Genomic DNA, 23,385 nt, shown 5'->3' on the forward strand with positions numbered 1-23,385 from the left:
TTTTATGATGCCATAAAATAAACTGGATTGAAATGATGGTTTAAACATGTCATATCTCATCATCATCCCTTTCAGAAACATTATTGATGTTGGATAAATGGCAGTTAATCTTGGCTTTAATATCTCATGTACATTTGTCAGCAATTAATGTGTCACTTGTTTATTATGTTAAATCATAAGTTTATGTATTTTCATTGCATTCTTTGAATAAAATAACTCTAATGCCCAACACTTCTGTTGGCTTTGTGTCAGTGCAGTTTATTGAAATGATTAAACCATCACTTGTCCAAATGTCAGATTCAAAACGGCTGCAGGGGTTTGTTCATATTAGGCAGTTATTCTAGAGCCTACACAATTGCTATTCCATATTCTGCAAGTCTGTTATTTGTGCATGCTGTAAAGATTTACACTCTGCCCTGAAATTATGAGTGCAAACGTGCAATACATCACAAAAACGCTTGAGCCGTCTTTCTATTGCTGCAGTTTTTTTTTATTGGGGAAAAGCTTGTGTGCTGGCATGTTTGCAGTCGTTATACAAAAGGAAACACATCTACAAATTTGGATAATTTATACAAATAGAACAATTTCAAAAAATAAAACTTTTAATTCAGTAAACACGTTCTTGTGCTCTTTAGCACCGTCTGGAGTTACTCCACTGTATGCAATCCCTGAGCAGCAACACAAATGTATTAATTATCAGCTTTTCTCAGAACCTGAAAGCATTGGCCAGGAAGAGAGAGCCTCCCCTGCATGGCTTAAGTTTCATCCTTATCTCTTGAACAGACCCACGAATGAATCATTGCTACAACACAATGCCAACAAAGTCGGAGCAATTAGTCACTTCTGCCTCGCAATCACACAAAAGAAAACATCCCTGCTGTTTGATTTAAACGTGAGAAATACAGATGCAAAGTGATGTATTTGTGTGTGACTCAGAAGTCCTAAAAATACACCTGTTCCATGGTCAGTAAAATAAATTAAGAAATAACAGATGTAAACAAACCAAAAGTAACATAGCGAAAGAACAAATGCAGTTCATGCTTATTGTTCCTTTATCCCCCCCCAAATACCAACAAATATGCCTTTACCAAAATGTATTGAACTCAAGAGCAAAGGGTTCGGATATTGCTAAAGGAGAAGGGGCTCCAACTGAATGTTTCCTTTCTCATTCCCTTTTAATTACAGTAACTCGTACGCAATGAAAAGGCCCAACATCATTTTGCCAAAACCAACATCGAAGCAGTTTATGCACAATGGTTTACAGTACTCCAGAATCATACATAACATGTTGAACATGAAAGACACCTTTGCAGATGCGGGCATACTTTACAAATACTTGACCTCAAGGTCCAATAGCGTTTGTACCAATAACTTAGCAAAATCTTCTTAAGTCGTCCATCAGCCCTGACAGATATGTGCCCCAATTCACAAAGCCTTCGACAATTTGTTAAAACAAAGCGTTCTGTGACTTGTCTGCAACTTGCTTAAAAGTGGAAAGTTGCCGCGAAAATAGTCAGCCACTTGGAGATGCAGAGTAGACAGGCACGGTTGAGCTAAAATGATGTGAACCAGACAATGGATATTAGGTGTGGGGAAGGGTTGAGACTGATATGTTCCAAAATTTTAAAAAAGTAGATTTGTTATCAATGTTTATCTTTATCCAAAAAGCATCTGTTATTCCCTAATCTGCTTCATTAAGTGCTCTAATTACCTTCTGGCTAGGCAGAACCAAGTTTTTGTAAAGTCAGGGGTCAGCATTCCAGGGGAAGATCTCTCAAATCAACCATCCACCTCCATCCCCTTCAATACAAATCTTCATCATTTCTAGGAGACATTCTAACAGCTTTGTGAGGAGGAAATCTGACAAGTGCCCCTGAAGAGACAAAGGGAAGGCAGTGAGAGGGCAGACCCAGGGATGGGGGTCTCCAATGCAACTGCTTCCATTCTTTTGGTTCAGCAGTGCCCAGGTGTGTCATTGGAGGCGAGCATACCAAGTGATTTGGGGTATGGCAGCGTTCAGTAGAGTGAATGAGGTCCTCTCCAGTGGGCAAGTTGCCTGGACCCTGAAATAAAGAATATTTTATTCAAATCTTCAGAAGAATTATGGAGACTCCCTCTCTGAAGGTCAGACGAATGCCAGAGTTTCTGGCTGCGTTGGGCAGGCAAGTGCAGGTTTTGCAGCCAGGCATATCCCATAATTACCACGTGCTTCCTACTGACTCTGCAAAGTCCAGTTGGGCCAGTGCTGGAGACCATTGCCAGGATTGTGACCAGATGATTTTCAGCCCTCCCATCTCTGCTGATTCCTTCATATTTAATGTTTGGAAAGTCCATCTGTTTAAGTTTTAACCATCTCTTTTTTTTTGCGCCTTCAAGCCTTGTTTCTCCATGATGTTCCGCAGTTTGCGAAGATTGGACTGGGTGATGGCATCATCAGGCTTGAGTTGAAGAGCGCGGAGGTAATTGTCCTCAGCCTCATGCAATTTTCCGTTCAGGTGTAGAATTGCTCCCAGGTTCATCAATGCTACAGGGTACTGTCAGAAAAGAAAAGATAGAGTGAGAGGGAAAACAGGAACACTTGTAAACACCGACTAAGGGTAGAAAGCAAAAAGAGCAAACCACTGCTCATATTAATCAATGCTTCAGACTGGTGACCACGTGAAAGTTCAAATAATATTGTGTAAAATTCAAAATCAATTGATTTTTAAATGTGGCAACCTGTTATATTTTACAAACAGCACATATTTGGGACCCGTATTCATACATACATAGAATAGAATCTCGACAGTGCAGAAGGAGGCCATTCGGCCCATTGAGCTGCACCCATCCTCCGAAAGAGCACCCTACCGGCCCACTCTCCAACCGTACCCCACCTAACCTTTTGACACAAAGAGACAATTTAGCATGGCCAATCCACCTAGCCTGCTCAGCTTTGGACTGTGGGAGGAAACCGGAGCACCCGGAGGAAACCCACGCAGACATGGGGAGAATGTGCAAACACCATACAGTCACCTAAGACTGGAATTGGACCATGGGTCCCTGGCATTGTGAGGCAGCAGTGCTAACCACTATGCCACCCTGCCACTTGTATATAAGTAGAAAGTTTGTGCAGTATATTTTCACTGCCATTGCCTGGGTGACAATCCAGCTACGTGAAATAGATCACCCATTCATTACAGAACACAGCCAGATTTCATCTTGTTGAAATGAAATGATATTCAGCTTATTCTACAATGTGAGTGAGCTGCATTGCTAGATTATCACCCAGGCAGTGAAGATGGAGGTTGCTCACTCTTTGTTGAAAAGGCACAGTGTTTCCAGTTCAACATTCCATTAAAAAGGCGTTGCAAACTGAAATCATATTTGCAATACATGAGCCTAAAGTTGACAAAACAACTTTAGAAACAGCCCCGGGAATAAACCTATGGCACAGCAAAGCAAACATTTACACTGCAAGTGAAATGCCAAATGGCCTTGTAACTTATGCTGTGGTATATTAAACATTTTGTTACGCATAGCACCGGAAAGATGCCTAGGTCATGAAGGAATGAAGGTAGATACAAATGCTCAATGCGCAAGTTTTATTTTCTTCCTGGGCTTGAGGGAATACAGTGGATTTTGCAGTTGTGGTGATGGTAATACCTTCAGCGTTCCCTATCATTAGAACCGTGAAACTGAGAGCAACTTCTATCATTGTCACATGTGCTGTTCAACACAGAATTCCAGATGTTGCTGTCAGTGATTCTTTGCTCCTCTACGGGGTGCGGCGTTGAAATTCCCACAGTTGGAAATCTTCTGAAATCATCTAAATTGGCATGAATGTTTGCTTTTCTGCTGCTGGTCCCGCTGCACAGACCTTGAAAAAGTTAGGCCATGTTGAATGGTATGCAACAGCATCACAACAATATATCAAATTCATAATTACTGCTGGACAAGCACTCTGGTCTTGAAAGACTAACGTTACAATTTGTGGAATGTCAATTTTCTCTATTGGGATTTTCTTTTGAATCCACAAATTTTTTCAACGATATTTTAAAAAATGTTAGCTCATGGTAGCTTCCACCTGAGTTACATGCACATGTCACAACTTTTACTTTATTTGTGAAATTATTTTGAAAAGTGGAACATAATTGATGTTTTATACTTCCTTGTTTGCTGTCTGGGAGAATTCTTCAATGTGATTGGTTGCTTAGCCTGCTTAATTGCTGTTGCCAAGCAGCAAGGACAAGATATCCCCCCCCCCCCCCCCACCGGGGGCTGAAAATGTAAGTCAGAGCTGGTTCTATCGGCGGGAGTTTCCTCCCCCTCTGTAGAGGAGGACAGCTTACCAGTGGGCAGCGGTGGGATCGTCTGGCCCCGCCATAGTCAATAAGGTTTCCCGTTGAACGCGCCCCTGACCGCCCCAAAACCTGCGGCGGGGCCGTTAGTGAAACCATAAGATCCTGCCAGTGTGAACAGTCAGAAAATCCTACCTATTGTCTTGAATGTGTCCCCAGGGGCAAATAGTCACTCATTGTGATTTTCATGGGAGCATCCTATTAATTAGACAGAAAGCAGACCCAGCATCCAAGTGGGTTCTGGAAGCTGGAGGGCCAAGGCTGCAATGCATGGTAACTAATGGAGATGGCGTTTCAGTTGGAGATGCGCACTTTCCCACATTTATAGAAAATGGCTATTGCAGCCAGGCCACCATTGTGGGAGGGAACATTTCTACGCCACTACAGGGTAGACCATGGCTATTCCTGCATGCAGACAGGCATGGGGGACCTCTATGCCTGCCTGGAGTGCTGGCCCCCTAGTCCGTGAACGAGAGGCCACCTTCAGGCACCAAAACTGTCCCTCGCCAACTGCGCCAACTGAAAGCTGACCAGAAATGCCAGTCAACCTCCTTTAGTTGACCTTAAGTGGTTCTCAATGAACTGTGTTGGTCTTTCTGTTTCAGCCACCTTCCCCAGTCCCGGTCCTGCAGGGGCTAGAAGTCTAGTGCCAGAGATCCCAGTGAGCTGATGTTGGAATCGAAGTAACACCAGGAAAGGGGAAACCCAATCCGCAGAGAACACTGGGGACGGGATTCTCTGTTTCTGAGACTAAATGTTGATGCCGATGCAGAATTTGTGGACTTTCATGACAGAATAACTGGCGCAGAACCTGGATTGATTCAGCGACTGTGGAGGGGCTAGCACCGGCTCCACAAGCAGCAGCCATATATACACATTACAATCCACACACAAACTCATCTCAGCCAACAAGATGGCACTGGTTGTGCTGGAGCACGCCCATACAGCTGATGGGTCAGCTGGGGCCAGAAGGCACCTTGGGGGTAGCCTGGAGTAACACCCGTATGTCCAATGGCCCTAAGTTCACAGTGGGCTGTTAGCAGCGTATGCAGCTGCATGGTTACCTTGCTGGCTGCAGCAATGGTGTTCCGTGCCCATTCACCCCGACCCCACCTCCAGGTCACCCCCTGCTACTCCTCCGGCCCTGGCAAAAGCGCCCCACAGCCAGCAGCACAACTGTCAGCAAACTATGGCGATGTTTCTTTTATATAAATTTAGAGTACCCAATTCATTTTTTCCAATTAAGGGGCAATTTAGTGTGGCCAATCCACCTAGCCTGCACATCTTTGAGTTGTGGGGGCGAAATCCACGCAAACACGGGGAGAAAGTGCAAACTCCACACGGACAGTGACCCTGAGCCAGGATTGAACCCGGGTCCTCAGCGCCGTGAGGCAGCAGTGCTAACCACTGCGCCACTGGGCTTCCCTTGGCGATGTTGGACACTTTCCATAACCCCTCTCTCTCCCTCCGTAACCACGACGCCGGTTTCACGATTTAAAAAAACGCAAGTGAACTGTGCCGCCGGGAACTCAGCCCATCAGAAGCGGAGGATCACGGAGGTCCCGGAACATACCTGGTCGGGCCCGCTAATGATATGCAAACAGTTTCTACTGTATGGGTATTCCAGAATGCAGTGACGCCGCTGTCGAGGTGACGGAGAATTGCGATTTGGCGTCAAATTGGCGCCCACCGTGATTTTGGCGTCGGAACCTATTCTCTGCCCAATCTCGTTTCGCGATTTCGGCGTCAGCCAATGGAGAATCCCGCCCTGGATCTTTGAAGGCAGTTTATTTGAGGACACCAATGAGCAGTGTAACTTCACTGATGACACATATGGACGATAAGGGAATAGTGTAGATGGGCTTTAGAGTGGTTTCACAGGTCGGCGCAACATCGAGGGTCGAAGGGCCTGTACTGCGCTGTAATGTTCTATGTTCTATGACTGGAAAATGCAGGCCAAGATATCTTTTGCTACATTTTACATGAAGAAAGGAGAATAATTTTCCTCAGTGATACTGAAAACCACGATCACTTTGCTGAGGCATCATTTTGATGTCAGCAACATTGTCATCAGAACCCATTGCACAATGAACTAAGGCAGGAGAGTTGCAAAATGAGCAGCCAATCCGACACCGCTCATCTCCCCTCGAAACCAACTGGAGTTGATGTTCTTCTTTCTACTATCCCCTACTCAGTTCAAATCAGCACTCTTCTTTCCCCTGTTCAACCTGCGACTTTCACCTCACTGTTCAAACTGCCACTCTTCTCCCTTTCAACCCCCTTAATTCTATCTGGCACACTTTTTCAACTCCTCTCCGTGTCAAACTCAAACTCTTCTTACACCTCCTCCAGTTCATCCCGCCTCTCGGCTCCACCTCAGAAGTAATTCAAAATGGGATTCTTCTTCCAACCCTGCCCTACTTCAGGCTGTTATTTCACCATCCAATCAAGTTGCTTTTCGATCTATTTCCTCAATTCAAGGCTGCTTTCTTCGTACACCTTCAGTTATACTAACCCTCCCCACCTTAATCCCAAAATGTCCTCGATTTTTTTTCCTGAAAGTGCTACACTTGCCTTTTGCCCCTTCTACACTCCACCACAACTGCTAACACCCCCCTCTGATCCCCAATTCCTAATTGCCCTTGAGAAACGTAGATTGTTACAATGTATTGGTATTGTTCAGAAAATCAAGCCAAAACCATGATCATTTGGATTTAGAAGCAGCTGTCTCTTTAAGAAAGGAGACAACTTCAGACATCTGAGGCACAGTAGGTACATGCACATTATTTTCAGTGTCTTTTCATATCAAGGCATTTGGAGCCTAAGACTAGAGCTACATCAGGAAAGGCACTTTTAATTTAAGTGACTTAATTTACTGGGGGGAACCATATTTATTCATTGTCAAATAGGACAGGAAGAGTTGGTATGCAGCCAATTTCCCTGCTGGTTTATGAAGCGGTATATACTCACATCTTTGGTAATCTGAGACGTTCACACACCAGCCTTGGTTTTCACGCATCAGTCTTCAGTTTCACAAAGACGTTGTTTCTGGGACAGCGCAGTCAACCAACCCCCCCGCCAAAAAAAATTCTCTCATCTTTATCCACCCTGTCCCCATGCACCTTCAGTGGCTAAGACAAGTTGTCAAAAGGGATGCATAGCCCTCCATGTACTGAATAGGAAACCCTGTTGATCGCCCACACAATTCACAGAGCCTTCTTTGCAACTTGATTTGCTCATTCATTTTCTTTGTAAACGATCTCTGACATTATATTTGCTTCAGGATACGTACCACATTCATTATGTTTGTATGCATTGCGGGCCACAAGATTAATGAGCAGTATAATGGTAAATGAATGTATATTGGTGAAGTTTCTCAAACAGATCGTCTTTTATTGAATGCAGCTGATGAAACTTTTCACCTCATCAATAAAGACAATCATTAATGCTGGAGTTCAATAATCCACTGCTGCTAGACTTCCATAAAAAATGATACCACCTGCAGCTTTGCTGGTCAAATGATCAAAAGACTTGCTTAATTTGCTGCAGTAAATGAGACATTTTATAAAGTGAGTTAAGAGCATAAAAATGTAACGTCGACTGAAGCAAAGACACTTAACTCATGAAAAAGTTGAAATTCGCAAAAAAGTAAATTGATCCTCAAGCTGTACCAATGCAATGTTCACATTAACAAGTAAAATCTAAGATGGTTAGTGGAAAATCAGAGTCTGGCGTCAAATGATGGCTTCCTTCAATTCTCTTTTATGCCCGTTCCAAATCAGACACTGAGAAAACCTATCTCGGAATGAAACTGGGCTTAAACGGGAGGGAAATGAACAAAAATCACTTTTCAGGGCTTTGTTCAAATGTTTAACACAACCCAATCAAGCAAAATATAAATTGGGACTGGAAAAAACAAATATACTTGGAGACAACATAATTGATTTTTTAGAGGCGCAGAATCAACGTTGGTGAGGTGAATGCAGTTGCGTTTGTGCCATTTGGTGAACAAACTAGTAAGCATCTGTTAAATTATATTTGTTGTAGACACAGGGGTCAGAAAATTCCAACAGCTACTGATTGACACTTAACTGCCACGTAATCCTGGCCAAGTCCATTTCTGGGTGGTCAAATCAATCATCGTCTACCTAAAACGTTTTGTTATTAGGATTTTGATTCTTTCTGTACGGTGCACGGCAACTTCCATCTGGCTCGATATTTGTTACTCAATGTAATACATGGAGTCATGCAAAAATAACTGGTAATTGTCAGTCTGGCATGCACAAAATTCCATGTTTGGCATCTCTGTTAATACAAACGATATAATATTTAACAAATTTGAATGGGAACAAACTGATTCCAGTCTGCAAAGCTCGACTGACCACAGAGATTTACAAACTATGCAGACCTTTTTATTATAATTTCGGTACTTTGCCTGGAGGTGTAACTCTAGACTGAGTATCCTGTGATTGTTTGTATGAAATGACATTGGATAGAAACATTTTACAGTGAAAAATGTTACTACCCACATAGTTCTGACGGGCAAAGCGAACGTTTGTCACAATACTTTGGATTTGAAGTACAAGTACATTGGTTTTCCATTAACAGCACATATGTTATCTGGGTCATGGCATTAAAAGCAGAAGGAGGGTATTTGGAAAGGACCAAACGCAATGTAGGCACCAAGAAAACAACATGTAACAATACACTGAACTTTTTGCTCAATGCATTTCAGACAAAACTTCAAAGTGTTCTTTTGCAAGCACAGAAGAGAAAGTAAATTAGCAGATGTTGGAGAAATGGCTCCTCCGAACGCAGCTGTTGAGAATCATGTGTATGTATGGTGCTGGGAAAAGGAGTCCTCAACAGAAAGATAGTTACACAAAAAATGAAAAAGAAAATGCAGCAAAATCTCTGATAGTGGTCCCTTGGGCTCTGAAGAGCAAGGTTCCCTTAATGCTCAGTTATTTCTTATTTATTCATCCACAGGGTGTGCGTATCATTGGCTACAGGCCCGCATTTATTTCCCATCCCTCATTGTCCGTGAGAAGGTGGTGGTGAGCTGCCTTTTCGAGCCACTGCAATCCATGTGGTGTAGCTACACCCACAGTGCTGTCAGTGGGGGGAATTCTGGGGTTTTGATACAGCGACAGTGAAAGAACGATATACGGTAGATGGTGGGAAGCTCAATGTTGCAATTCCTCTTTACTTTTTGTGCGGCACTCTACTTTGCACTGTAACTATGTCATGTGTAGAATAGCTGCATCATCTGTGCTAATTCTTTGAAGGATATCCCTCACAACACTGGCCCTAATACTAATAATAAGAAGAAGAATCTGCAGGGCAGGCATACCCCGTGTTTAAACCTTAATTTTTATGAATTTTATGTTCATCCACATGAGGGATGTTAAAAGCCGACGAATTATGCAATTTATGCTTTGGACACCCTGGGCTGGATTCTCCGTTCCCCCAGCCACGTGTTTCTCGGCGGCGCGCCATTCGCTGGCGGCGACATTCTCTACTCCTGCCGCTTGTCAATGGGATTTCCCATTGAAGCCACCCCCATGCCACCGGGAAACGCATGGGTGGGAGTGCACTACCAGCAGGAGCAGAAAATCCCAATGGCCGGAGAGTTCATACCCCAATGTTAGCTTCATTCATTGCCCTATTATTTGATAACACTGCTGTGAAGCAGCTTGGGATGTTTTCCTATGCTAAAGGTGCTAGATAAATGCAAGTTCTTGTTTTCATGTCGCGTTCACCTCTCACTATTTCAGAAGAGCTTGCCTGTCTGCCGTTATTCTACCATTTTGCGGCTGCTCCATGGGATCTTCAGTTCTGTGACCATGAGTGCCAATCAGGACAAGTTTGTCAGCAAAGATGGGGCCTTGGTCTAAAGTCTCATGCAAAAGATGGCACCTCAGACATTGCAAGGTGTCTCATCTATCAGTGCAACATGGCACCAGCCCAGATGATGTCCTAAGGATCCGGTGGGAATTTTGAAAACACAACCTTCTGACTTTGAAGCCAAAGTCTTGCAATTCGGCCAAAGGTTGTCCCCAAATTAAAACCATAGACAGAGATACAGGTGTTATTGAGGACCTTATACTTAACACAATGGATAAAGGTAACCAGTGTAAGTCAGTAAAGACGGGAACACAGAAAGAATGGAGCTTGTGCAAACATCATGCAAGTGAAAAGTAGTGATCCCATGACAGTACTCAAAAAGAGTGAGGAAGATCACCCCACGTCTTCGCTGATATTTATCTCCCAACCACCATCACCGAAAGACTCATGTTCGTTTAACTTGTAGTTGTTTCTGGGATCTTGCTGTGTGCAAGTTGGCTGCCACATTTGCTTGAATAGTAGGAACATTTCAGAAGCAATTTACTGGCTCTGAAGCACTTCCAGGTGTTCCGATAATATTAAAACCATCAGATCAATGAATTTTGTTTAAATTTCCTTTGAGTTGGGAGTTTTGCAAGGGTGGAGCTCTGCAAGGAGGGAACTGGAAAAGTCGATTCTTCGGCGTCCCAGCTGTATGTTTCTCAGCGGCTGGAGGAGGTACGCCGTTCGCTGGTAGGAGGGTTTGTCACTCCCGCCGCTGTCAATGGGATTGAAGCCACCCCACACCATGCGCTGCTGGTGGGACCAGAGAATCCTGCCCCCAGTGAACAGCCAGAGAATTCCACCCCATGTTTGGAAGTAGCAATTATATTATAGCGGCTTCAGAGGTGTGGTTTAGCAAAGGCTGCAGATGGATAACATTACGCCACGTAAAGAAATATAGGACATGGCATTTTAAACATAGTAGAGTCACAAATGGGATGCCACTGAGGGGTAGCATGTAAATGATAATGAAGGCTGAATGGCCCACTCCTGCCCCTATGTTCCTTACTAAGATCCGGGTATAATATTCATGAGCGAAGGAGAAGCCATGGCTAGCAATGCAATGAAAACAACGGGATGCACCGCAATTTTCATACCTGCTTTTTGATAGACATTTGCCCTCAGCATGGTACATGGATTGATTCAAGTCAATTTAAAATGACCCTGACGTTCTAGGCAGCCATATCTTAGTGGTCACCAACTGCTTTATCCAAGTTCTAACCGCACTCATAGATCAAGGTAAGTGACTTATGTGAGGCTGACATCCATTTGAGTATTGAGTGACAGCTTGGTGGAAGAGAAATCATTCCTACAATTGTTTACACTTTTTCTGCCATAAATTCACCTCACAATTTGACACCAGAACTTGCAAGTAAACCAAAGAATACTCGATGATTACATCCTATGAACTTTGAACCAGGCTCAGCACATTTCCTCAGGAAAAAGTGCCCCAACTGTCTCCATACCAATTTAATACAAATGGTGAGCCCACCCACCATTTTGTACTCTTATACCCTCCATTCCAACTCACTCAGTATCGACCATGACCAGATCTCTCGAGCCATATTGAGATAAATAAAGTAAAGATCTAAATACCTGTTAGAGCTTTCAAAATAGTAAAATAACTCCCATTCCCAAAAGTCCATTCAAAACTTTAAAATCCCCTCAAGTACTTAATTCCTTATCAAAACAAACAGATTTGTGTTTATTACCTCATATTAATGGCAACAAACCCTTTCTTAACGTCTTTGAGCTGCCAATCAAACTGTGAACTTACAACTTCCTTGCTATATTATAGATTGTGGACAGCAGCCTACAATTAATAATTATGTAATGATAGCCCTTGGGCAAATATCAACAAAAAGTTATTGTAACTGCTAGAACAGATTTGTTTCAGCTCTTGCTGATAAAGATTATTTTTTAACAATGTTTTAAAATGTGAGGATTTAATTAATTTGATGGCTTGAAATTTCGACATACCTCACAGACATTTATGTCTCCTTCATAAATTTGTGATTGCCACACAAGAAAAAGGCCCTTGCTACAGCAAAAATGGGCTCTGTTTGAACCAGATTGAACCTCTGTTTGAAAGACTTTGTTGAGTCTGGCTTTCCCTCAAGTGTGAATCCACTAGCAGCAAAATTCGAATCGTTCAGAAATGGAGGTGGAACTTGCAGATCCAGGCCCCATCCACCATTTCTATGGAATCTCCTTGACTCTGAGAAAATCTGGCCAGTTGCCTCCTTTGAAGAATATTGAGAAAGGCCCTTGTGATCCTCAGAAAATTGGCATATCTCAAAATCCCATATTGATATGTTTCATCCAGCACATCATGCCACATGAATTACTTAAGTTCCTCAACCGAACTTCCCAGAGGAGCTTTGATAATGCAGATTGTGTATCATCACAAAAACATCTTGTTAATTTTTCATGTTATCTTAAAGTCAAAGGCTGGTGTTTAAAAATAATATTAATTAAAAATGATGCTTTAATTTACCAATATTATCAATATAACAAGCTTTTTTTGTAACCCATATTATAAAACATAAAAATGCATATATGAAACCCACTTTACTTATAAATAAATCTTTCAATATAGTGGGTACAATTCAGCGCACTCAGGTTAAAGCATGCTGACTGGTGCTTTTAGTGGGGTGTTTCCCAGTGGCTGCAGCACTGAGAAACTTCCCGCTATCCAACGGCACTTTGCCTTTTCTTTTGGTCTCAGGGAGATTCTCTCCGCCAGGGCCGATCTCAGAGGGATTCCCTGCTGGCGAGCTGAAAGGCTCCTCGCAAAATGAGGCACTATTTTGTACAGCAGCCCCCGAACTCCCCCCCCCCCCCCCAGTTTCAAGCTCCTCCAACATGTTTTTTGAATGCCCCTCACCCCCAACCTTGGGGAGGCCCCGGAACTGCCCCTCTCTCCCTGACAAGGTCCCCCAGGCCCGATCCCCGACAGTATCAATCTGAGACCTGGGCACTCTGGCACTGCCAGCATGGCACTCTAGCAGTGCCAAGGTACCCAGGAGGAGTGCCATGGTTTAACTCTGCCCTTTTCTCGACCATCCCAGGATCTCCAATGGCCTGGGAGGCTATCCCAGGTGTTGTTACGACTGGTCCACATTTGTGTGGACCAGTACTAAATGGCGCCCTGGCAAGGTCTCCCAGGGGCGGAAGTCCTGGGTGTTGGGTGAACCCGGCCGGTGTCCAGGCATTGAAATGAGTTAAATATTCAGATCTGGATCTTGCCCTTGCTCTGGGCGGAGTGAGTCAGTTGACACAAGCGAGGTTTTGTGCCTGGCATGGAGGCCGATTTGAGGTTCGCGTGCGATTCACCCATCGTGCCTGGATCCACACCGGGCACAACATGGTCGCTGAATCGTGCCCAGTGTCTGAAAACCATATGAACTGTTTACATCACCACTGAATAAGGCTTTTTGCAATAAGGGTAGTAATGCGTCTTGATGTGTAGCAAGTATTTGTGCTCAGAACAAAATAATGACTGCCAACTTCGACAAAAATAAATTTAAGTGCATATCTGTTTACTGCACGCTGTCACAAAGTGTATAGTGTTTATAAAGCCACAACTTTACCTCATAATTTCTAATGGTTATGTGTTAAGTGCATAATTAAATACCATTTCTTGAAAAAGAATCATTTTGCTGTGGATTACCCTCATTTCTTCCACCACAGGTTCTCCATCAACTCTTCATCTATCTGCAGAGGTACTTAATGTCAGCATTACCGCACTAAAAATTGTCCTATTAATAAAATAGTGGGCAAGATCGTCTGGCTGTCCACGCTGGCGGGATCTTCCGGTCCAGTCGATGGTGTACCCCCGCTTGGTGCGGGTGTCCCGGTGGAGGGGGGTGGATTCATTGGGAAATTCCAGTGATTGTGGTGGGAGTAGAAGATCTCACCGCCGGCCATGGGGGGACCATCTATCACCGCTGAGAAACATGCTGAGAGAATCTTGCGTGTTTTGAAATATATTACTTTCTGCCATAGCATACTTACTGTGTACTGAAATGGGGAAAACAGATTTAGTGTTTTAGGGCACAAATTCCACTGTTCCATCAGCCCTAAGGTCGCAGCAAGACTCTAGGGCGTCATTCTCCGACGCCCCAGAGGGTCGGAGAATGGCCGTTGGCCGCCGTGAATCCCGCCCCCGCCGGTTGCCGAAGTCTCCGAAGGGAGAAAAGTCGGCGGGGCGTTAATGTCGCCGCTGCCGCGGAGAATGTCACGGGTCTGCGCTAGGCAGCCGATTTTCGGCCTGCCGATATTCGCCCTTCCGGATGGGCCGAAGTCCCGTCGACGTGATGACCGTTCACGTCGACGTAAATTAAACCTCCTTTTCATCGGCGTGACCCGGTGCTCCAGGCTCACGCCGACCAGCGTGGAGGTGAGTGACGGCCTGGGGGGTTGGCTCTGGGCAGGCAATGGCGTGGCCGCAGTCTGAATGCGTGAGGAGAGGTGTGTCTCGGCTTGTGTGTGTGTGTGTGCGGCGGGGGGGGGGGGGGGGGGGGGGTTAGAGCAGGCTGGGCTCCGGGGGAGTGCCGGGAGGGGGTCCGTGCCGGGGAGGTGGATGGGGGGTCCGTGCCGGGGTGGAGGATGGGGGGGGGGTCCGTGCCGTGCCGGGGTGGAGGTTGGGGGGGGTCCGTGCCATGCCGGGGTGGAGGTTGGGGGGGGGTCCGTGCCGTGCCGGGGTGGAGGTTGGGGGGGGGGTCCGTGCCGGGGTGGAGGTTGGGGGGGTCCGTGTTGGGGTGGAGGTTGGGGGGGGGGTCCGTGCCCGGGGTGGAGGTTGGGGGGGGGTCCGTGCCGTGCCGGGGTGGAGGTTGGGGGGGGTGTCCGTGCTGGGGTGGAGATTGGGGGGGGGGGTCCGTGCCGGGGAGGAGGTTGGGGGGGTTCCGTGCCAGGGTGGAGGTTGGGGGGGGGGTCCGTGCCGTGCCGGGGTGGAGGTTGGGGGGGATCCGTGCTGGGGTGGAGGTTGGGGGGGGGGGTCCGTGCTGGGGTGGAGGTTGGGGGGGAGGGGGGTCCGTGCCGGGGTGGAGGTTGGGGGGGGGGGGTCCGTGCCGGGGTGAGGTTGTGGGGGGGTCCGTGCCGGGGTGGAGGTTGGGGGGGGATCCGTGCTGGGGTGGAGGTTGGGGGGGGGTCCGTGCCGGGGTGGAGGTTGGGGGGGGGGGGGGTCCGTGCTGGGGTGGAGGTTGGGGGGGGGTCCGTGCCGGGGTGGAGGTTGGGGGGGGGGTCCGTGCCAGGGTGAGGTTGGGGGGGGTCCGTGACGGGGTGGAGGTTGGGGGAGGGTGTCCGTGCTGGGGTGGAGGTTGGGGGGCGGCTCCGTGCCGGGGTGGAGGTTGGGGGGGGGTCCGTGCCGGGGTGGAGGGTGGGGGGGGTCCGTGCCGGGGTGAGGTTGGGGGTGGTCCGTGCCGGGGTGGAGGTTGGGGGCGGGTGTCCGTGCTGGGGTGGAGGTTGGGGGGGGGCTCCGTGCCGGGGTGGAGGTTGGGGGGGGGTCCGTGATGGGGAGGAGGTTGGGGGGGGGTCCGTGCCGGGGTGAGGTTGGGGGGGGGGGTCCGTGCCGGGGTGGAGGTGGGGGGGGGGTCCGTGCCGAGGAGGGGGATGGGAGGGCAAGTGAGTTGGTTCACCTGGCCAGGTGCCAGCCTCCAACAGTTGGACCCATGCGGTCCGTGCCACCTGGCTTGGGGGAGGAGGGGATATGGGCAATGATGACATGTCGTCGTTCCCCTCCCCCCCACCAGGCCGTCATGTTTTCAGATCATCCAGCGATGTTGGCAGCCGTGGTGGCAGCCGCTCATGTCTATGTTGTCCTGGATGAGGAGGAGGAGGAGGAGGAGGAGGAGCGTGCCAGAGAGCAGGCGCAGGCTGCCGCAGAGGGGCAGGCGGCAGCCGCCCAGGCTGGAGGGACACCTGACCGACAGGACGAGGAGGGGGAGGAGGACGTCGCGGCCCCACGGCAACGGAGGCACCCGAGGGCGCCCCGTGTGTACCGGCCCCGGCAGTCATACCAGGACCTCACGGACCGGGAATGCAGGAGGAGACTCCGGATGAGCCGGGAAACCGTGGCACACATCTGCCACCTGCTGGCACACCTGTCACCGCGTGGCACTGGCGGGGGACACCCTCTCCCCGTGTCCGTCAAGGTTACGGTGGCCCTGAACTTTTATGCAACGGGGTCTTTCCAGGCACCGAGTGGGGACCTGTCCGGCATATCGCAGACATCGGTGCACCGGTGCATCCGGGCAGTGACAGATGCCCTATATGCCATGGCGCACCGCTACATCCGCTTCCCCGTGGACCGGGCCAGCCAAGATTCCCGGGCCGTGGGCTTCTCTGCCGTGGCCGGGTTCCCCATGGTCCAGGGCGCGATCGATGGGATGCACGTCGCCGTGCGGCCACCTGCAGATAACAGGGCCGTGTTCACTAATAGGAAGGGGACCTATTCGATGAACGTACAGGTGGTCTACGACCACCGCATGATGATCCTGCACGTCTGCGCCCGTCACCCAGGCAGTGTACACGACTCATTCGTGTTGTCGCGGTCATCCATCCCCGGCATGTACGAGGGACGCCATCCCCGGCTGAGGGGTTGGTTGCTGGGCGACAGGGGCTACCCATTGCGATCGTGGCTGATGACGCCTATACGGAGGCCACGCAATGAGGCGGAGAACCGCTACAATGATGCCCATGTAGCGACAAGGGGAGTGATCGAGAGGTGCTTTGGCGTGCTGAAGATGCGTTTCAGGTGCCTGGACCTCTCTGGGGGCGCCCTCCAGTATCGGTCAGATAGGGTCAGCCGCATCATTGTGGTGTTCTGCGTCCTGCACAACATAGCCCAGCAGAGGGGCGATGTGCCGCAGGCAGAGGAGGGCGGAGTGGAGGAGCAGCAGGAAGAGGCCCAGTCCTCCCCAGATGAGGGGGATGGGGGCAATGGTCAGGGCAAACGGGGTAGACACAGGCGGGTGGCTGTCCACCGTTACCGGCTGGCCCAGCGGGCACGGGACAGACTGATAGACGCCCGCTTCACTGACTAGATGGGCGTGGGAATCGGGTAGTATGGCCACAGACCGCACACCATGGCAACAGCCGACCACCCACAACCCCCACCCATCCACCCACCCAGCACCCTCACCCCCCTCCCCAACCCCACCCACCCCACCCGCATGCACACCACACCCCCCCCCCATTGCCGATCCACCTGCGGCACAATGGGCCGGGCTCACACAGTTGCGGGTGGACGCGTGTCTATCGCAGGCCATGGAGGATGATGACAACCCGCCCTGCGATGAGCTCCTGGCTCTACATCGTTGGACTATGTCTGACCCATGGCCACAGTACCACCATCCACCCGGACCATCCCTGCATGCGGCTGTGACACTGCAGCGCACGGTCCCGTCCTCTGCCCGGGGGATGTTGATGGCGGCCCAAGGGGAAGGGGGCAGACTCACCTGGGGCTGAGGTAAGACCACCCCTCACACACACACTTACGCTCAACGTACATGACACCCCCGCACACTTTGGACAGAGCACAAAGGCAGCTTCGGTAGGTGTAACATTGACTTTAATAACCAAAGGAGTTCATGCACGTGCCCTAGCCCCTAAAACTCATCTGTGCCCTGCACCCGTGCCAACTTACTCAGTGTCTAATTGTTTGGCCTTACGGGCCCTTTGACTACGTCTACGTGGTTCCCCAGACGGTACAGCAGAACTGGAGGTGGACTCCTGTGATTCCTGCCCTCTGACACTGGATCCCTTTGGCGGCCGTTTCCTGGGGCGTCCTGGCCTAGATGGGCCAGGCTGCGGCCCGGGCGACTGGGATGGCGAGCTGCCAGCCTGTCCTGCCTGTTGCCCACCCGATGCACCTGGGACGGAAGGGGAGAGTCCGAGGTGTCGCGGTGTACCGGGACCTCCCCTACAGAGGGAGCCGGGACGGACCACACAACCTCCTCCTCACTCGGGGTGCCCGATGGCCCCCATGCCTCTACATGGGTGGGGGATGCGAACGGACTGACCATCCGACGCCCCCCCGACATCTGGTGCTGCCAGTCCTGGAGGCCCGTGCTGGTATCGACAGGGGTCTGCAGGTTTGCAGCCATGGAGCCCAGGGGGTTGGCAAACCCTGTCTGTGACAGTGCGATGCCGGGTCGCACATGGCCACTGGCGCCGATGCCCTCAGCGATGGCCTGCAGAGACTCGGCCATGGCCTGCTGAGACTGGGCCATGGCCTGCAGAGACTGGGCTATGGCGTTGAGCGCCTCTGCCATCTGGCGCTGGCACTGGCACATGGTCTCCTGTGAGAGGGCAGCCATTTCCTGGGCCACAGACGCCGCCTGCACGGAAGGCCCCAGGCCTCGCAAACCGTTCCCCATGTCTGACACCGTCGCACCCATTGCCTCCACCGTGGACACCACCCGTGCGGTGTCGGCCTTGGTGGCACGCATGATCGGCACCACTCCCAGCTCCTGGACGCGGGTGGACTCCTCCACCTGCGACCGCAGCCGCCGCAAGCTGCCCGTCACCCTCTTCGCTCGTCTCCGGGTCGGTGGTTGCATCGGATCTCTGTGTGGGTGTGGTAACTGCAGGAACCCGGGATCCCTCTGGGCGGCAGATGTTCGCTTGGGCTGGGCTGCCCTCCGACCGCCCGGTCCCTCTGCTGCTCCTACCTCCACCTGCTGTACCGGGACGTCTGTGTTGTGCGCACCAGTGAGTGTACCAGACGCCTCATCACTAAAGTGCCCAACCGTGGTGAGTGTTTCTGCGATGGTGGAGGGTGTTGGTGACAGCAGTGGCGTTGTGTCGTGCTCTTCGTCCCACTCTGAGTCCATGGCACTTTGGGGTGGGGGTTCGTCTCCACCCATCCACTCTGAGTCACTGTCCGGTATTTCGTCTTCCTGGGTAGTGCTGTCCCGGGTAGGGGTGTCCTGGGTAGTGGTGTCCTGGGTAGTGGTGTCCTGGGTAGTGGTGTCCTGGGTAGTAGTGTCCTGGCTCAGATGTGACGGGGGCCTGTGGCAGCCCCCCTCGTCGCTGGGTGGTCGCTCCCGCACGTGACGGGGGTGTCGTCTCCCTGTTGCTCCAGGTCTCTCCGTCTCCCGTGGTGTGCGAGGGGCATCCTGCGGGCGTCGCATGCTGGAGGGTCCGGGTCTCTCCGTCTCCCGTGTTGTGCGAGGGGCATCCTGCGGGCGTCGCATGCTGGAGGGTCCGGGTCTCTCCGTCTCCCGTGGTCTCCGAGGGGCATCCTGCGGGCGTCGCATGCTGGAGGATGCGGGTCTCTTCGTCTCCTGTGGTCTCCGAGGGGCATCCTGTGGGCGTCGCATGCTGGAGGGTGCGGGTCTCTCCGTCTCCCGTGGTCTCCGAGGGGCATCCTGCGGGCGTCGCATGCTGGAGGGTCCGGGTCTCTCCGTCTCCCGTGGTCTCCGAGGGGCATCCTGCGGGCGTCGCATGCTGGAGGGTGCGGGTCTCTCCGTCTCCTGTGGTCTCCGAGGGGCATCCTGCGGGCGGTCTGCATCTGCGGGGATGGGTGCCTGGACGTTTGGTCCTGCGATACACAATGAAGAATGCATGGTTAGACATCAGGCAGTGATCAGGTGATACGGGGAGGGGGATATAGGGGAGGGGGGGATATGGGGACGGGCTGTCGGTGGCTCACTCGCTAGTACGCCCCCGACCTCTGCATCAGCAACCTCCCGGTCCTCAGGTCCGCCAGCCAGTTCCAGGGCCCTTTCCTAGTGTACGGTCAGTGGCCTCTCATCAGCGGGCCCTCCTCCAGTCCTCACATGCTCCCTATTGTTGTGTGCGCGCTTCTCCTGTGGGGGGGGGGGGCAGGGGTAAAAGGCAACAGTGTTAGGCAGGTATATGAATGCACGCCATCGGTTGCGCGTGCATTGCAGAGGTTAAGGTTAGGGCTGGATTCACTTGGGGGTATGGGGGATATGGGGGAGGGGGGGATATGGGGGAGGGGGATATGGGGGAGGGGAGGATATGGGGGAGGGGGGATATGGGGGAGGGGAGGATATGGGGAGGGGGGATATGGGGGAGGGGGGATATGGGGGATATGGGGGAGGGGGGATATGGGGGATGGGGGATATGGGGGATATGGGGGAGGGGGGATATGAGGGATATGGGGGAGGGGGATATGGGGGAGGGGGTATATGGGGAGGGGGGGATATGGGGAGGGGAGATATGGGGGATATGGGGAGGGCGGATATGGGGGAGGGGGGATATGGGGGAGGGGGGATATGGGGAGGGGGGTTATGGGGAGGGGGATATGGAGGATATGGGGGAGGGGGGATATGGGGGAGGTGGGATATGGGGGAGGGGGGATATGGGGAGGGGGATATGGGGAGGGGGGATATGGGGGATATGGGGGAGGGGGGATATGGGGAGGGGGGATATGGGGGAGGGGGGATATGGGGGATATGGGGAGGGGGGATATGGGGATGTGGGGGAGGGGGGATATGGGGGAGGGGGGATATGGGGGAGGGGGGATATGGGGAGGGGGGATATGGGGAGGGGGGATATGGGGGAGGGGGGATATGGGTGATATGGGGAGGGGGATATGGGGATATGGGGGAGGGGGGATATGGGGGAGGGGTGATATTGGGAGGGGGGATATGGGGAGGGGGATATGGGGGATATGGGGGAGGGGGGATATGGGGGAGGGGGGATATGGGGGATATGGGGAGGGGGGATATGGGGAGGGGGGATATGGGGGAGGGGGGATATGGGGGAGGGAGGATATGGGGGGTATGGGGAGGGGGGATATCGGGGATATGGGGGAGGGGGATATGGGGGATATGGGGGAGGGGGGATATGGGGGAGGGGGGATATGGGGGATAATGGGAAGGGGGGATATGGGGGATATGGGGAGGGGGGATGTGGGGGATATGGGGGAGGGGGATATGGGGGATATGGGGGAGGGGGGATATGGGGGAGGGGGGATATGGGGGAGGGGGGATATGGGGGAGGGGGGATATGGGGGAGTGGGATATGTGGGATATGGGGGAGGGGGGATATGGGGGATTTGGGGGAGGGGGCATATGGGGGATATGGGGGAGGGGGATATGGGGGAGGGGGGATATGGGGGAGGGGGGATTATGGGGGAGGGGGGATATGGGTGAGGGGGGATATGGGGAGGGGGGATATGGGGAAGGGGGGATATGGGGGATATGGGGGAGGGGGGGATATGGGGGAGGGGGGATATGGGGGGATATGGGGGAGGGGGGATATGGGGGATATGGGGGAGGGGGGATATGGGGGAGGGGGGGATATGGGGAGGCTCACCCTGCCTGCTCTGACGAGGTCGTTCATCTTCTTGTGGCACTGGGTGCCTGTCCGTGGTGTCAGGGCCACAGCGGTGACGGCCTCTGCCACTTCCCTCCATAGACGCCGGCTGTGGCGTGGGGCACGTCTGCGGCCGTGCCCGGGATACAGGGCGTCCCTCCTCTGCTCCACCACGTCCAGGAGCGCCTCCACATCGCGTGACTCGAACCTCGGGGCTGAGCGACGGCCAGCCATCCAGTCGGGTGCTGCGGTCGGGTGTTCCGGTCGGGTGGGGGGGAGCAGCGCGGCCTTATGAGCCGTCATGCCGTGCAGCGCGTATGACGCTGCACGGCGTGAACCACTGCGCAAGCGCGGATCCCGTTACGTCGCTGCTAGCCCATTTCGGGCCGGAGACTATCGACCCATTTTTCCGACGTGATGCAAGTCGGATTTGCGCCGTTTTTTGCGCCGATCGGCGGACTTTCCGCCGATAACGGAGAATTTCGCCCTAGAGTCAGGACCAGATGTAAATCTGAAGTTTAGCACCACAAGATCGTTCAGGGAGACTCTCTCACACCATCCGACCTTAATACTGTGTGGAATATAAGTTCAGAACAGAATTGAACCAAATTGGAAAGGTTAGTCCTGCTTGGGCACTTAAAAAAATTACCACAATTTTTTAAAAACATTTCGAGAAAGCGAACACCTTGCTTCCATTCTTCAAACATCAACACCAGGTAGGCATACAAATAGCTCTCTACTGCCAAGCGTAGTGTGATCCCTCAGATTCAACCTTAAGTGCATTTAATAGGAGGGGGAGAAGGGGAGTGCATTGTTTTCGGATGATGTAATGGATAGAAGACTGCGTTAATCATGGGATGTTGCTGTTCTGTTTATGATTGGATTCACTTACATTTGCTCGCAGTGCGGCTGCCAATCCATAATGTTTCTCAGCTGCATTATTCAGGCCAGCTTGTCTGAGGAACAAAAAACAGTTTTCAAATGAAATGAAATTTGATTTCAGACACGTGTCAGAAAACTGGTTTACATTTTAGATAGAAAAGCGGACAGTGCTACCAGATGTTCAACAGGGAGGACACAGTGTGGCAAATGCACCAGATAGCTAAAGAAACCCTGTTATGTATTGTACCTGCAGCATTTGGGACAATTCCCAAACTGTTAGTAAGTATAGAAGTAAATTACTGGCAGCTAAATTGCATTTTAAGTGTAAACACTCAAAAACAACAAAGTGTTGGCTTTGGCGGGTAATTTTCAGCAATGTACCTGAAATACCGATCATAACATTAAACATTGATACACATCCCACACTATTTCCTTCCTTCCCTGATGTAAGGTGGCAAGCCCTGTTGACAAGTGATTCCATGGTGCCAAACACCCCTTCATGTATCTGGTCTAGATATCCAATCTTCAAGTATGAGTCCAGGCTGTTAACATGAGTACGGAATATCAGAAACAAACTAGATTCTGTCCTCATACAATATTTATACACACCCACTTTTCAGCTGGAGCCACTGAGAATGATGATGAGTGGTATAAAATGTTGGGAACTATTCAACCGGTTTGGTAACATCCATTTCTGGTTGGTGAATTTTTTGTGTGCAAACATTGGGCTGGATTCTCAGATTTTGAGGCTATGTCCCCACACCGGCGTGTAAACGGTGGCGTTTTACGACAGACAAAATGGTGTAAAACGGCCACCAGCCTTCCGTTTGACTGGGGGCTAGCAGGGAGGCAGCGTAGAGCACCCAGCTCCAGCTGCCGATGCGGCAAGGAGAATTGCTGGGTCCATGGCGACGCATGCGTATGGTGGCGGCCTTCAGCGGCCGCGCCATGCAACATGGCACCGGCCGCTCGCGGACCTGGCCTG

The 23,385-nt window shown here is 51.0% G+C and overlaps 1 protein-coding gene across 1 annotated transcript in view; it reads right to left on the reverse strand.

The window, feature by feature from the left end:
- Positions 1–468: 468 nt before the first annotated feature.
- Positions 469–23,385, reverse strand: part of LOC140396480 (protein O-mannosyl-transferase TMTC2-like) — a 271,210-nt gene continuing 248,293 nt past the window's right edge. The window contains exons 11-12 of the mRNA XM_072485147.1: positions 22,411–22,474; positions 469–2,534 (exon numbers count right to left, since the gene is read on the reverse strand). Coding sequence (XP_072341248.1) covers positions 2,346–2,534; positions 22,411–22,474 — 253 coding nt within the window. The 3' untranslated portion in view covers positions 469–2,345. The remainder of the gene's footprint in view (positions 2,535–22,410; positions 22,475–23,385) is intronic.

This window comes from Scyliorhinus torazame, chromosome 19, assembly GCF_047496885.1.
Source record: "Scyliorhinus torazame isolate Kashiwa2021f chromosome 19, sScyTor2.1, whole genome shotgun sequence".
Lineage (NCBI taxonomy): Eukaryota > Metazoa > Chordata > Chondrichthyes > Carcharhiniformes > Scyliorhinidae > Scyliorhinus > Scyliorhinus torazame.